The sequence below is a fragment of the Dipodomys ordii genome, unplaced genomic scaffold (genome assembly GCF_000151885.1).
Source record: "Dipodomys ordii isolate 6190 unplaced genomic scaffold, Dord_2.0 Scaffold49, whole genome shotgun sequence".
NCBI classification, from domain to species: Eukaryota; Metazoa; Chordata; class Mammalia; order Rodentia; family Heteromyidae; genus Dipodomys; species Dipodomys ordii.
This window is the reverse complement of record NW_012267265.1, coordinates 1,674,813-1,690,704: the sequence shown is the minus strand read 5'-3', so window position 1 is coordinate 1,690,704 and position 15,892 is coordinate 1,674,813. Positions and strand designations below refer to the sequence as shown.

Genomic DNA, 15,892 nt, shown 5'->3' with positions numbered 1-15,892 from the left:
TATTTTGTATAGAGCTGGGGGAAAAAATAAAAATCTTGGTTATTTATAAATTAAAAAAACATGAAAAAGTCTAATAGATATTTATGCAAGCTCTGCTTCCAAATCAAGCTGTGATGATCGTTTTATAATGGCTGTTTTTCTCTCATAGGAACCAATTAAATTAAAACTAATTTTTAATAAATCAATCTATTCTCTGGCAAGTGTTTTTGCTTCTTTTCACCTAACACCATAGACAAAGGCCAGGCCTCTCCCTAGGAGAATTTCTATGCTTTGTTACCATAGGCATAGAGACCTCCTACCTCCCAGTAACTGATTAAGTGACTACTTGGAAACAGACACCCGAGATTCTGCCACAGTGAAAACAAAATCCTATCTACATATATTAAGAAAGTAAATTCTATTACCAATTATAATTTACAGAATATTTTTCCGTTTCTATAGTGTGCTACTATATAAAGCTTAAAAGAACAAGAAAAGCCTTTCACTTTTCACTCTACACTTGGCTATTGCAATTCCTTCATTACTAGGTTGTTATAAAGTCAAATGCCACATGGAAGACAATTTGAGTTGTCACTTGCTTCATTCCTATAACTCAAAAATTATGACATTATAATTCTTTTTTCAATTAGCCTATAGTGGTTGATATTATTTCTTTGAATACTGAAAATTTGTTTTAAGGAATCAGTTAGCTCCCTTAAGTATAACCAATAAATGCCCAAAATATTTGCCTCTGCCAGGGTCTCCTGATATTTACCCTATTAGTACTTGGTAGGTAAAAAAATGATAGAAATGAATGGAGAAAACTATTAGTACTTGGTAGGTAAAAAACTGATAGAAATGAATGGAGAAAAAGGCAGTTCGTGATTAGTAAATTTTATCACTGTTCTATTAATGTCAGAAACAAATTTACTTCATTCTAAATTCTTTCCTGCTAACTGCTTAGAATCTATACAATTTCAAAGCAAGCGTTTCTAGCCTACCAAGAAAAAGGCATATATTTCTAATTGCAGGAATGGTATTTTTCTAATTGAGGAAGCAGATTTATCAAAACTAGTAAAAAAAAATTGATAATCTGAAATCTATTCAGAGTATCTCTTAAAAATGACTCTGGAGGTAAAACACATTAAAAAACTAAGTTTCTTGTTATTAATAGTAGTAACTCACTAGAAGTCTTAACAAATTTAAAAGTAACTACTGAGTTAGCATTTTCATTGTTTATTACTGCAAAGAAAAAAATTTCCTTTCACAGTGGAAAAATCAGAAGTCAGAATGCTTCAAACTGGGCCTATAATAAGCAAAGAAAGGTACTGTATCATTTTAAAATGATAGGCGAACACCAACTCCATTCATTGAATGGAAATGCTAAAAAGTGATCAATTTCCTATGGTTAATATCTGTACCTAAAATTAATAATTTATTTTTAACTTCTCATGGAAGTTGATTCTTCTAAAAGGAAGTCTCTAAGACTCTGTTTATAAGTAATTTATTAAAATCTCATACCATTCTATATAAGGGTTGTAAGACAGGACTTTCTAGAACTTGACTCTCCATATTTAATCCTATCTTTAACTCCCCAAACTACCCCAAATCAAGCACACTCTCCTTTTCCCTCCTCTTTGAAGTAGAAAGGGATTCTGTAGACTTATGGCTCATTTGGCAATTGCTAGGAAACCTCACAGTTCAGCATCACCTCTCAAGATGGCAATCCTATATTAACCTGAAGTTTTACACTTATAGTGCAGTTAATATGTAGAAAGAAGCCAAAATGCAATAGGTATTACATTTCAACATCCTCAAGTTTCAATATCACAGATATTAAGAGATGGAAAAAGACCTGCTTGTAGAACTTTAAGCATTTGTTGAACAGAATATATTACTGTCAATATCAAAAATAATTAAGAAATAATTTTTTCTTGTTCTACATCTTTATGTTCTACATGCACACCTTTACAAATTATGTTTGTCCAATGTAGTAAAAGCTGGAGATCATCAATTTAGATAAACTATGGCTTTTATGACAGATTATTTTACAACATGCACCAGTAAGTGCCCTGGGTAGTAATCCTAATATTATTTCGAGTTCTGTTCAGGTCTATGTCCGTGCTTTGCACCTCAGAAGTGAGCCTGCCAAGGCACTTAAAAACATAAATTTTTTGGAGACTTCAAAAATGGGCCACAATTTACACAACACAGACCCCAAGACATCAGCAGTTCAGTTAGTAAGCAATTTTTTCACACACAATTTTCTTTACAAAAAAGAATAAAGTCCTAAGTAACCAAAGCCAGGTTTAAAAAAACAACAAAAACTATATTCCACTAAGATAAAATTTACCCCTTTCAAATATAGCAAATGGTTCTTGGCTTCCAATAGCAATAGAATATGGTTTCAATATTGGGAATAAAGAAAAGGAAACCCAAGCAATCCCCAAAACCCAACAAGAACAATCCAAATAAAACAAAATACAACAAAAATCCAAATGCACTCCACACTGCTTCATTTAAGAAACAATCTGCACATTCTTGCATGCTTTTATCTGTCCTTAGAGGTGAGTTTTTCAATCAGTTCTTGGAGTGGTGCAAGTTCTCTTCTGTCAATAAGGTTGAATTCCTAAGCATAAAAAAGACAAAAGAAATAACAAAACTTACTATTAACATCTAATTTCAACGCAGATTGCCATTAGCCAAAGTTAAAAATTATTTTCTGATTAAATTATAAGTATTAGACTTGATTTTTTTTTCAGTTCACTAGATGTGTCTGGGAAAAGTTTAATCTCGTTTTATACTGTTTTTATATATGTAAAATTAGAAGCTATATCTTCCTAACTCATAAAATACTGTAGGAAATAAATGTGATAATAGATGTTAACTACTTTACATAAATAGCACAAAGTAACTTTCAATAAATAGGAGTTGCTGCATTTTAATTTGTACCATTTAAATTTGTCACCCAATAGAAATCACACTAAAAGACCTTCATCCAAGAAAAGCCCAGGACCAGATGGATTCAGAGCTGAATTTTTTTTTTTTTTTTGCCAGTCCAGAGGCTTGAATTCAAGGTCTGCGCACTGTCCCTGAGCTTCTTTTTTTGCTCAAGGCTAGCACTCTACCACTTGAGCCAAAGCACCACTTCTGTCTTTTTCCCCTGCTTATGTGGTACTGATTAACTGAACCAGGGCTTCATGCATGTTAGGCAGGCATCCTACCACTAAGCCATAGTCTCAGCCCCTCACAGCTGAATTCTATAAGGCTTTCAAAGGAGAACTCATTCCAACGCCCCTCAAACTCTTCAATGAAAGAGAAAGATCACTACACTAAACTCATTCTATGAAGCTACCATAAATAACCCTCATCCCAAAATCAGATAGAGACTTATCAACAATAGATCCATCTTTACTGCACATCAATGCAAAACTTCTCAAATTTCTGGCCTAGGATAATCTTACCAGACAAGTAGAAAGGTCAAAAGCTATGTACAAATGATGCTAAGCGAAATGAACCCCAAGATAGAGATACAAGTGGTTTTATCTTTCTTGCTATTGTTTTTAATGTACTATGTGATATTTTTGTTTCTTTTGTATGTTTTTCCCCTATGGTAAAACCCCTGTTGTTAATGTATTTCATTCTGGTGCCCTGCATCTTGTATATACATTTTTCTAATGTAGGGAGGGGAAGGGAAATAACAAAACGCTGAAACAAGGATACAGGTTGACCCATTTTAACAATGAAACCTACAAGACACTATGTTGAAAAGCAACTTTATAACTTGGGGGGGAGTGGGGGAGAAGTTGGGGAGGTGGGGTGGGAAGGGATGGTAGGGGAAAAACAAAGGAGGGGGTAACAATGCTCAATAGGAAATGTACTCATTATCTTACTCATGTAACTGTAAGTCCTCTGTACAGTCTCTTTACAATAAACATTTAAAAAAAATTTTTAAAGAACCCGAGGAAATCCAAAACTTGTGGTATCTATATACAATGGAATATTATGCAGCCATTAGAAATGACAAAATAATGGCATTTGCAGGGAAATGGATGGAGCTAGAAGGAATCATGTTGAGTGAGGTAAGCCAAGAACGAAGAGACAAACGGTACATGGTCTCCCTGATAAGTGGATGCTAAATCCAAAATGTTACGTAATACGACAAAACTAACAGGACTTAAGAAACAAAGAACTCCCACTCATCTGGTTGAACCACTACTAAATATCCCCATGCTGCTGATCACATATATGGTATATAACATGTGAACACCATTATGTTACAGACTGTGATAGACAATTTGCTCCAGGAAAGTTAGAATGAACTTGTGACTTTAAATGAGCATCATTATTCCACAATACTGTGAAATTCCGGAAATTTTGTAATCAATTAATCACAATAAAAAAAAAAAAAGAACCTCGGGGAAGGGAGGGAGGGAGGGGATGGTAGGGGGGAAAACAATGGAGGGGGTAACAATGTTCAAGAGGAAGTGTACTCATTACCTCACTCATGTAACTGTAACCCTCTGTATAGTATCTTTACAATAAAAAAAAAAAAGAACCCAAGGAAAAAAAATTTTGGCCAACCAAATTCAACAACTAACCAAAAACAATCGTATACTATGATTAAACAGGATTCCAGGGAAGCAGAGCTGAATCAATATATGCAAGTCAATTAAGGTACTTCAACACATCAACAGAAGCAAGGCCAAGAACCACATGATCGTCTTGGTAGATGCAGAAAAAGCATCTGACAAGATTCAACATCCCTTTATGATAAAAACTCTAGGAAGCCAGGAATCAGTGCAACATTCCTGAATTCCTCAATATAATAAAGGCTGTATATGACAAACTTACAGCCAGAATTACACTTAATGGTGGAAAGTTAAAACCATTTTCACTAAAATCAGGAATGAGATTAAGGATGCTGCTCTCTCCACTCCTCTTCAATGTAGTATTCGGATTCCTAGCAAGAGCAATAAAGGAAGAGAAAAACATAAAGGGGATCCAAATAGGGAAAGAAAAGTAAAACTATCCCTCTTTGCAGATGACATGATCCTGTATTGAAAGAACCCTATAGATTCCTCCCCCAAGTTACTTGAGCTGATCCAAAACTTTGTGGCAAAGTAGCAGTACCTAAAATTAACCCACAAAAATCAGTAGCTTTAAGCCAGGAATCAATGGCTCTCGCCTATAATCCTAGCTACTCTGGAGGCTGAGATCTGAGGATCATAGTTCAAAGCCAGCCTGGCTGGGCAGGAAAGTTTGTGAGACTCTTATCTCCAATAAACCACTAGAAAACCAGAAGTGGTGTTGTGGCTTAAGTGGTAGAGCACTCACCTTGAGGTGAAGAGCACAAGGACAGCGTCCAAGCCCAGAGTTCAAACCCCATGACCAACAACATCAACAACAAAAAATCAGTAGCTTTTCTGTATGCCAACAATGAGAACACCGAGATTGAAATCAGAAGTGCAACTCTATTTGTAATAGCTTAAAAAAAAAAAAAACTAAGAATTAACCAAAGATATGATGACTGCTTATTATGAAAACTTAAAAACCTGAAAAAAGGAATTAAAGCAGATTTATGGAAATGGAAAAACCTTCTATGCTCCTGGAAATTCTGCCCAAAGCTATCTACAAAATAAAAATCCCAACAACATTCAAAAATTTAAGAGAATAATAAAAATACCCCAACTAGCAAAAACAATCCTTACCAGGAAGAATAGTGCTGGGGGAATATAAAATAAAATTTCATACTCTATTACAAAGCCATAGTGATGCAAACAACTTGGTACTGGCACAAGAATAGGCTGAGGACAAAGGAACAGAAAACCCAGAAATGAACCCACAGACATACAGCCACCTAATATTTGATAAGGGAGCCCAAAACACATAATGAGAAAGACAGTCTCTTCAACAAATGGTGCTGGCAGAACTGGCTACTCACATGTAGAAAACTGAAGCTAGATTGTTATATTTCACCCTGTACCAGAATCAATTCCAAATGATCAAAAGCTTCAATGTAAGGCCAGATACCATTAAAATACCACAGGAAGGGATAGATGAAGTACTAGCCTCCTAGGCATAGGTTAAAACTTCCTAAATAAAGATCCAGAATCAGAGCAAATCAAAGCAAGACAGGATAGATGGGAAGGTATCAAAGTGAAGAATTTTTCAACAGCAAAGGACATAGCTAGCAAGATAAATAGAAAGCCCACAGAATGGGTGAAGACTTTTACTAGCTATCCATCTTAGAGCTCAAAAAATTAAAACCCTCAAAGAAACAACACCCAATTAATAAATGGGCTAAAGACTTAAAGAGAAATTTCTCAGAAGAAGACATAAGAATGGCCAATAGATACATGAAGAGATGTTCAACATATCTGGCCATAAAAGAAATGCAAATCAAGAGAACATTGAGGGCTGGGAATGTGGCTTAGTGGTACAGTGCTCACCAGCATGCAGGAAGCCCTAGGTTCAATTCCTCAGTACCACATAAACATAAAAAGCCAAAAATGGCTAGAGTGCTAGCCTTTAACACAAAGAGGCTCAGGGACAGTGCTCAGGGCCTGAGTGCAAGCCCCAGGACTGGCCAAAACAAAGACAACACTAAGACTCCACTTTATCTCAGTTAGAATAGTCATTATTAAGAAAACTAACAATGGCCAGGGGCCAGTGGCTCATGCCTATAATCCTAGCTATTCATTGGGCTGAGATGTGAGGATCTCGGTTCAAAGCCAGCTCGAGCAGGAAAGTCCATGAGACTCTTATCTCCAATTAACCACCAGAAAACTGGAAGTGGCTCTGTGGCTCAGGTGGTAGAGCACTAGCCTTGAGCTGAAGAACTCAAGGACAGCAACACAGGCCCAGAGTTCAAGCCCCAAGACTGACAAAAAAAAAAGAAAGAAAAGAAAACTAACAATAACAAATGCTAGCAGGGATATGGCCAAAAGGGAACTGCTATTGGGAATGGAAACTTGTTCAACCACTTTGGAAAGCAGTATGGAGGTTTCTCAAAAGACTAATCATAGAGGGCTGGGAAGGTGGCTCAGTGGTAGAGCACTTGCCTTGCATGCTCGAGGCCCTGGGTTCGATTCCTCAGCACCACATAAGAAAAAAAAAAGCCGGAAGTGGCGCTGTGGCTTGTGGTAGAGTGCTAGCCTTGAGCTGAAGAGCTGAGGGACAGTGCCCAGGCCCAGAGTTCAGGCCCCACGACCGGACCAAAAAAAAAAAAAAAGACTAATCATAGAGCTTGCCTATGACCCAGCAATTCTTCTCCTGAACGTTTACCCAACAGACCACAAACAAGGCTACACTAAAGCTACCAGCACAACCATGTTCACTGTAGCATTGTTTATATAGACAAGATATGAAGTCAACCTAGATGCCCCTTTGTGGACCAATGGATGAAGAAAATATGGTATATATACACAATGGAATTCTGTGCTTCCATAACAATGACATGGGCCCATTTATAAGGAAATGAAAAGATTCAGAAACAATAATACTAAGCGAAGTAAGCCAGACCCCAAAGAAACATAAGTTGCATAGTTTCCCTCATTTGTAGTAATCAGAATGTGCCTATATATCTACAAGTAAACACAATGGATGGTTAAAAAAAAAAAACTACACTTGGCTGAGGGAAGCTAGGAGGAGGGCACAGAATCAGAGGGATACAGGTGAAAAAATATAGTAGAGGGGGCCATCAGCTGCACTGAGCATTGATGAAAATGAACTAAGAACTCAAGGACAGCAATGGGAAGAAGGGAATGAGAGAGAAAGAGGGAACCGCTTACACTAAGCAAAAGGAAAGAAAGGTACATATCACCCATTGTGGAGGAAATAGTTGTATTATCAAAGTTTGTAGAGTTCATAAGGTTTATAGATCATAATAATGACAATTCGCCTTGTTAAAAGGTGTTTGTGACTTTAGCTAAGTATCACTATCCCATAATACAGTGAAATTTATGTAATCACTTAATCTCAATTAAAAAATTTTTAATTTACACTTGAACATGATCAATTAATTAAACATTCACACATCAAGACCAAAGGAGGATATTCTTAGGAGAGGATTACAAAGGCTCAAAAGCTATGTGCATATGATCTATAAAATGAGATTTGTCAAAATGAACTCCAAGAAATGGAAACAAGGTTTTCTGTTATTTGCTTTTTTTCCCCCTTTTTTGTCACTGTTTCTGATTTCTGTACCCTTTGTATTGTATGTAAGTTTATCTGTTTGGGAGATGGTAATGGAGAGCACAGAAATGATGGGACAAATGATGAAAAAAATGCAGCAGTGATATTCATTAGATCCTATCTTGAAAATGAGCTATATAACTTGTGAGGAAGGGGGGGGGGGTCAGGAGGAAAAAAGGAGGGAAAAGGAGAGAAGAGGTGACACTGTTGCCTTGCATGCATGAGGCCCTGGGTTTGATTCCTCAGCACTACATAAGCAGAAAGAAAAAAGCCAGAAGTGGCACTGTGGCTCAAGTGGTAGAGTGCTAGCCTTGAGCTGAAGAGCTGAGGGACAGCGCCCAGGCCCAGAGTTCAAGGCCCCACAACCAGACCCCCCAAAAAAAATTTATTTAAAAACTCAATAAACACAAGGCCAAATTAAAAAAAAAAATCCAGTGTAGACAAAAATAAGGGTTAAGGGGAATGAAAAGACTGCTAACAAGACACTAAGTTCATCAATAGAGCTGACCAACTAGTCAGGTTCCTTATTTAGCCCCTCCATATGGGATATGACATGAAACAAATTCAAGGCAAGGCCTCTCAGATACATTTTAGGTTTGCTTGCTATGACTTGGAGAGTAATGAAATTCAGAAGAAAAAGATAATCATTATCTTCATAGCAAAGGGAGAACAGAAGTGGATGCTAAATCCAAAATGTTAGGTGATACGACAAAACTAACAGGACTTAAGAAACAAAGAACTCCTGCTCATCTGGTTGAACCACTACTAAATATCCCCACACTGCTGATCACAAATATGGTATATAACATGTGAACACTGCTATATATTACAGACTGTGATAGACAATTTGCTCTAGGAAAGTTAGAATGAACTTGTGACTTAGAAATTATGTAATCACTTAATCACAATCAAAAAAAAAAAAAAGAACTTTGGGGAAGGGAGGGAGGGAGGGGATGGTAGGGGGAAAACAATGGAGGGGCTAACAATGTTCAAGAGGAAGTGTACTCATTACCTCACTCATGTAACTGTAACCCTCTGTATAGTATCTTTACAATAAAAAAAAAAAAGAAAAGAAAAGGGAGAACAGGAGGCAGACTTAAGGGATAAGGCAAATTCTATCCTGACCATCACAGCATCATCACAGTATTCATCACAGTACTCACAAAACAAATGCTTATAGTATACAGCAAAGGCCTCTTAATTCAACTTACCTGTACGAAAAAAATAAAGTGCTTAAAAGATGTGTTGAGATGTGCTTCCTCCTGAAGCTGGATCACAGGATCAAAATGTTGATGATAAATGTGAGCATAAACCCTAAAAAGACGTTTAAGAATAGTTTTTGCCACAGACATGAAGTTCTTTGGGAATGGAACACCTAGGAAAGAGAAAAACAACCCCTTCTGTTAGTAAGAGAACAAGGTAGCATGATTTTGTCAGCAAATACCAACATTAATTATCCAGACAAGGTTAAAAAGTAGCAGCATTTGGGGCTGGGAAGGTGGCTCAGTGGTAGAGTGCTTGCCTTGCATGCCTGAGGCCTTGGGTTCGATTCCTCAGCACCACATAAGCAAAAAGCCAGAAGTGGCACTGTGGCTCAAGTGGTAGAGCACTCACCTTGAGCTGAAGAGCTGAGGGACAGCGCCCAGGCCCAGAGTTCAGGCCCCACAACCGGACCCAAAAAAAAAAAATTAAAAGTAGCAGCATTTATGAATTACCATTTTATATTGTCTATTATGCTATTCAGAAGTTCTCAATATATCATGAATGAAAATAAACCCTAGTTTCTATGGAATAAGAATATTTCATTGGGCTGGGAAGGTGGCTCAGTGGTAGAGCGCTTGTCTTGCATGCTCGAGGCCCTGGGTTCGATTCCTCAGCACCACATAAGCAAAAAGAAAAAAGCCGGAAGTGGTGCTGTGGCTCAAGTGGTAGAGCGCTAGCCTTGAGCTGAAGAGCTGAGGGACAGCACCCAGGCCCAGAGTTCAGGCCCCACGACCGGACCCCCCCCCCAAAAAAAAAGAAGAAGAAAAAGAAAATTTCATTGTAACCTGTTATATCTCCAATATACCACCACTTTACTAAAATTAAACAAATACCTAAAATGGTAGTGAAGTATTAAGTACTCAGTTCTGTTTTAAATGTCAGTAATGTATCTTATACTTTTTCCTATTCCAGATGACTGTAGGCCTTATTCATCCAGAAATTAGCTCATCAAAAAATTCCTTGTTTTCTGTACTACAGCACTTTTACAACCTTAACCAAATATAAAACTAGAAAAATAGAAAATCTTTAAGAAGAAAAATGGAACCCTTAGACACTGTTGATGGTTATATTGACTAGTATGGCTCTTAAGGAAAACAGTATGTTTGAGTATACATTCAAAAGAAATAAATCCCCAAGGGCCAGGCACTAGTAGCTCACATTATAATCCTAGCTATTCAGGATGAGATCTGAGATCATGGTGCAAAATCAGCCCAGGGCAGGAAAATCCACAAGACTCTTTATCTCCAATTAACCACCAAAACACTGGAAGTGGAGCTGGGCTCAAAGTGATATGAGCACTAGAGCTCAGAGACAGCGCCCAGCCCTGAGTTCAAGCCCATGACCAACCTAAAAAACAAACAAGGTAAATTAAGGGAATATAATAAAGGGGAGTGTATGCATCTACAAAATTATCACAATAAAACTCCCTTGTACTATTAATAATACATTAAAAAATATACAATTTATTTTTAAAATAGTGTAAAAATGAGTAAAAAGAAAAGCACATCATAAAAACAACATAATTTCCATGTTTATTCCAGTATTATTCACCAGAGCCAAGACATGGAAACAAAGTAAGGATCTGTCAAAAGATACATTAATTTTAAAATTGCAGAAGATGAGCCACATATCAGTGGCTCACTTAGGAGGCTGAGATATGGAGGATCATAGTTCATACCCAGCCATCTTGGGCAGAAAAGTTCAAGAGACACTTTAGAACCATCTACGTTAGGAAGCCTAAAACAGGTAAATCTCAGTTGCTGAAAGAACATGAGACTCTATCTCAAAAAAAGTGGGAGGCACCGGCGGCTCACGCCTGTAATCCTAGCTACTCAGGAGGCTGAGATCTGAGGATCGAGGTTCAAAGCCAGCCAGGGCAGGAAAGTCCGTGAGACTCTTATCTCCAATAAACCACTAGAAAATCAGAAGTGACACTGTGGCTCAAGCGGCAGAGCGCTTGCCTTGAGCTGAAGAGTGCAGTAACAGCGCTCAAGCCCAGAGTTCAAGCCCTATGACTGACAAAAAAAAAAGATTCAGCAATAGAACATCTAATTAGCAAGCCCTGAGTTCAAACTCCAGTAACACAAAAAGAAGAAATATATGATAAGGTACACACACACAGACACAATTATTATTCAATCTTAAGAAGGAGGGAATCAGGCTGGGAATGTGGCTTAGTGGTATAGTGCTTGCCTAGCATGCATGAAGCTCTGGGATCAATTCCTTAGTACCACATAAATAGAAGAAGCTGAAGTGGAACTGTGGCTCAAGTGGTAAAGTGCTAGCCTTGAGCAAAAGGGCAGTACCCAGGCCCTGAGTTCAAGCCCAGGACAGGCAGGGGGGAAGGAGAAAGAAAAAAAAAAAAAAAAAAGGAGGGAATCCTGAATTGGGCCTGGTGGGTAATCCCAACACTTTGGAGGCTAAAATTAGAGGTCAGAAGATACAAAACAACCTGAGCTATAGTATAGCTCAGGGCTATAACTAAGGGCTGGAAAAAGAGTTCTGAGGTAGACAACTTGCCTGTCAAATGCAAAACCCAGGGTTTCAGGCTCCAAACAGGGACTGTAGTCTAAGGCGAGGCAAGGCAAAAAGTAACTAAAAAGCAAAAAAAGATGTGGGCATGTCTTAAGTGGTAGAGCACCACAATACCAAATAAAAATAAATGAGACAATGCAAAAATTATTGTGATGTAAGTAATATAGTATAAGTAATACAGGTTCAAAAGATAGTTTTTTAAAGCTTCAAAGTGGTTACCACATTGACACTGCATAACAGTAACTACTTATACTATCTTCTCTAAAACATCCTTTTTTTTTTTTTTCTTGTCAGTCGTGGGGCTTAAACTCTGGGCTTGGGCGCTATCCTTCAGCTCTTCAGCTCAAGGTGAGCATTCTACCACTTGAGCCACAACGCCACTTCCAGGTTTCTAGTGGTTAATGGGAGATAAGAGTCTCACGGCTGGCTTTCAACCGTGATCCTCAGATCTCAGCCTCCTGAATAGCTAGGATTACAGGAGTGAGCCACCAGCACCCTGCACATCCTTCTTTTAAACTGAAAGTATAAAATGTAGTCAGGGGGGCTGGGAAGGTGGCTCAGTGGTAGAGCGCATGCCTTGCATACCAGAGGCCCTGGGTTCGATTCCCCAGCACCACATAAGCAAAAAGAAAGCCGGAAGTGGCGCTGTGGCTCAAGTGGTAGAGCGCTAGCCTTGAGCTGAAGAGCTGAGGGACAGCGTCCAGGCCTAGAGTTCAGGCCCCATGACCGGACCCAAAAAAAAAAAAATGTAGTCAGGAACTTATTCCAACAATTTATAAGAGTAAGCACCTAACTTTTTAAAGAAAATATAGCTGTAAAAAGACTGAAAAAAGGGCTGGAAATGTGGTGTGGTGATACAGTGCTTGCCTAGTAAGCATGAAGCCCTGGGTTTAATTCCTCAGTACCACATAAACAGAAAAGGCCAGAAGTGGCGCTATGGCTCAAGTGGTAGAGCAAAAGAAGCCTAAGGACAGCTCCCAGACCCTGAGTTCAAGGACTAGCAAAAAAAAAAAAAAATGTACAGAAGGGTTACAGTAACATAAGTAACTATATGTAAGTACATTTCTTGTCAAACTTGTTACCTCTTCCCTCATTTCTCTCCTGCTTTTTCCCCACCTCCTCCCTATCCCAGGTTGTACAGATAATTTCCAACATATTGTCTTGTGTGCACCGCTATTGCATTGGTTCTTTATCTCACCAAACTGTTGTTCCCCTTCCCTTCCCTAATTCAAATAAACATATATAATACCAGAGTACCAAAATCAAATACAGTGACAACAGGGGATATACCACAGGAGGAAGAACATACAAAAGAAACAAAACTCACACAGAACATTAAAAACTACAACAACAAAGAAAAACCTCTTTGTTTTGTGTTCGTTATGGGGCTTGAACTCTCTGGGCTTGGGCTCCCTTGCTCTTCAGCTCAAGACTAGCACTCTACTACTTGAGCCACAGCACTACTTCTGGTTTTCTGGTGGTTAACTGGAGATAAGAGTCTCATGGACTTTCCTGCCCAGGCTGGCTTTGAACCTCAATCCTCAAAGCTAAGCCTCCTGAGTAGCTAGAATTACAGGTATGAGTCATCGGCACCCGGCTCAAGAAAAACCTCTTGTGTCTATGACCTGGGAGTTCATTTTGCTTAGTGTCATCTTACATGGTCACAGGATAGCTTTAAAAATCTTTAAGATTCACACTGTGGGTCCTAAAATCAAACTCCCTCTTTGCCATAAATATAATGTATAACTAATACAATCTGTACAAACTATCCCCAGGTAAGAAGTAAGACTATGAAAGATGCTAGTATCTGTCTACTATACATCTTTTCTATTACAGAATCTAGATATTATGGCTCATCCTGTATCTTCTCATTCAAAATATCAAAGAGGCTTCTTTTATGTCCATGATATGCCTGGTATGAAAAAAATAGAGTACTCTTAAGTATATGAGATTAGAAATATTTCAATTGGTGTGGTTCCTGGAAGAAAAAAGCTTCTAATTGCAACCTTCTACAGAAAGGGTTAACTGGGTCTTCACAGTGCTTTTTAAACAAGACAAAAACAAACAAAAAGGTCCTTTTGAATAAAAGCAAGTTCAATAATATTTTAATCTGGAATAACATCAAAAACTTCAAAAAGTTGAGAGGCAGATCACTTTATTTTCTAATAAACATAATCTTTCAACTAAGAAATATTTAAAAATACTGTTTAAAAAATCAACTTACACAAGGTAAGTTCTTGTTTTACAATTAGTTGAGAAAACTATACTTCTTGGGACTGTGTAACATACATGTACATCAACCTGTCCTATAGAACTCTCCAACTGGATTGGATGGGAAAATCAAGGACAATTCTAGAAACATAAAATTAAACAAACCATGAGGGATCGCAACTATATAAAATAATTATACCAATTTTTGATGGAAATAATGTCTCATCATCTAACTGGTCCTGAACCCAGGTCATCAAGTAGTCAATGTATTTTGGTGCAGAGCACTTAATAGGTTTCTTTATGTTTGTTCCATCTGCCCAATGATACTCATATCTGCAATGTAAAAACAGAAAATATACCAAATATCAGTCTATACCTTTAAATAGTGTACATACTTTTTATAATATAAATGTGCGTATATTATGAAAGTATCAAAACATTTGTTAAACAGTCTGTTCCTCCAAATAAAGAAAAAATTTTAATTGCCAATGGATTGTTTTGCATTTGTCACAAAATTCATCTTTTGTGTTCAGCTGCTTGTCTCATGTGTCTGAGTAAGTAGCTTTCCCTCATATACAGCAGAATCACATGCAGCTGAAGTAGAAAACTTAATTTACTTCCTAGTTCTGTGATAGCTATCTTTGAACCTTATGGTTATTCTTCTTCTTTACATTGCATTTCTCCTTATACAGTTCTCTTTAACTTGAAGTCTTTAAATTTTGAGTTAAGACTAAAGAATGATACAGAAACTTCAAAGTAAGATTAATGAAAAACAAAAATTACCTAATATTTAAGTACATGTAGCAAAGGAGCTAAATAAGCCTTTAAATAAAACTAGCAACTCAAAGATGCTCATGAACATTATCTTTTGACTTAATAATCACTTGAAGCCCTCATGTGAGAAATAAAATGTGAAGAACAGGAAGGTGTGCAAAACACCAAAATGAAAGACACTTTCCCCACTTTCACCAGTAACAGAAAGGCAAAACCTATAAATAGCAAATGTATAGTAAAAACCTAATAGAATTGGCCTGTCTGTCTCCTCTCTCTCTTTCTCTCTCCCCCACACATAAACACTAAATTTTAAAATAAAGAATCAACATATAGCTGAAACTCTGAACTATAGAAATCAAACTGATTTTTAGGTTCTCCAATGTCCCTCTACTGCTTCATTCACTGAATCAACTGTTTTCTATCTCCAGAGTTTTTATACTGACTGAATGACATGTCAGTGAGCCTTACAAAGGAGAGGGCAGTACGGCAGAGTACTGATTGTATGGTATTTGAAAACATAAAAATTACCATGAAAGAGAATAAGTGAAAATACTTTTTAATTGTAACTACTTACACACTGAACATTCTACAATGCATAAGTTCTACATTGAACATTCCACAATGATAATTTAAAATTCATTAATATTGGTCTATAAATAAATACTGATTTACAAATAAACACTGATTATACTTTGAATTTACAATGATTCCCCAATCTTTTTTCTTCTGTAGTTTATATTGAAGATGACCTTCATTTCACTTTATTTTTCCCATTTGTTTGTTTTGGGTTTTGGCAGGGAGAGGAGGAAAAGTACTGGGCTTTTAACTCGGGGCTTCACACTTCCTAGACAAAAATACCACATACACCTTACCCCTAATTCCTCCATTTTAGTTTTTTATTAAACCATTTTTTGGGGGGAGTGGGGGGAGATCC

General features: G+C 37.4%; 1 protein-coding gene across 1 annotated transcript in view; it reads right to left on the bottom strand.

Annotated features, from left to right (window-relative positions):
- Mob1b (MOB kinase activator 1B) overlaps positions 1 to 15,892 on the bottom strand; it is a 41,652-nt gene continuing 25,760 nt past the window's right edge. The window contains exons 4-6 of the mRNA XM_013020084.1: positions 14,384 to 14,517; positions 9,387 to 9,550; positions 1 to 2,608 (exon numbers count right to left, since the gene is read on the bottom strand). Coding sequence (XP_012875538.1) covers positions 2,531 to 2,608; positions 9,387 to 9,550; positions 14,384 to 14,517 — 376 coding nt within the window. The 3' untranslated portion in view covers positions 1 to 2,530. The remainder of the gene's footprint in view (positions 2,609 to 9,386; positions 9,551 to 14,383; positions 14,518 to 15,892) is intronic.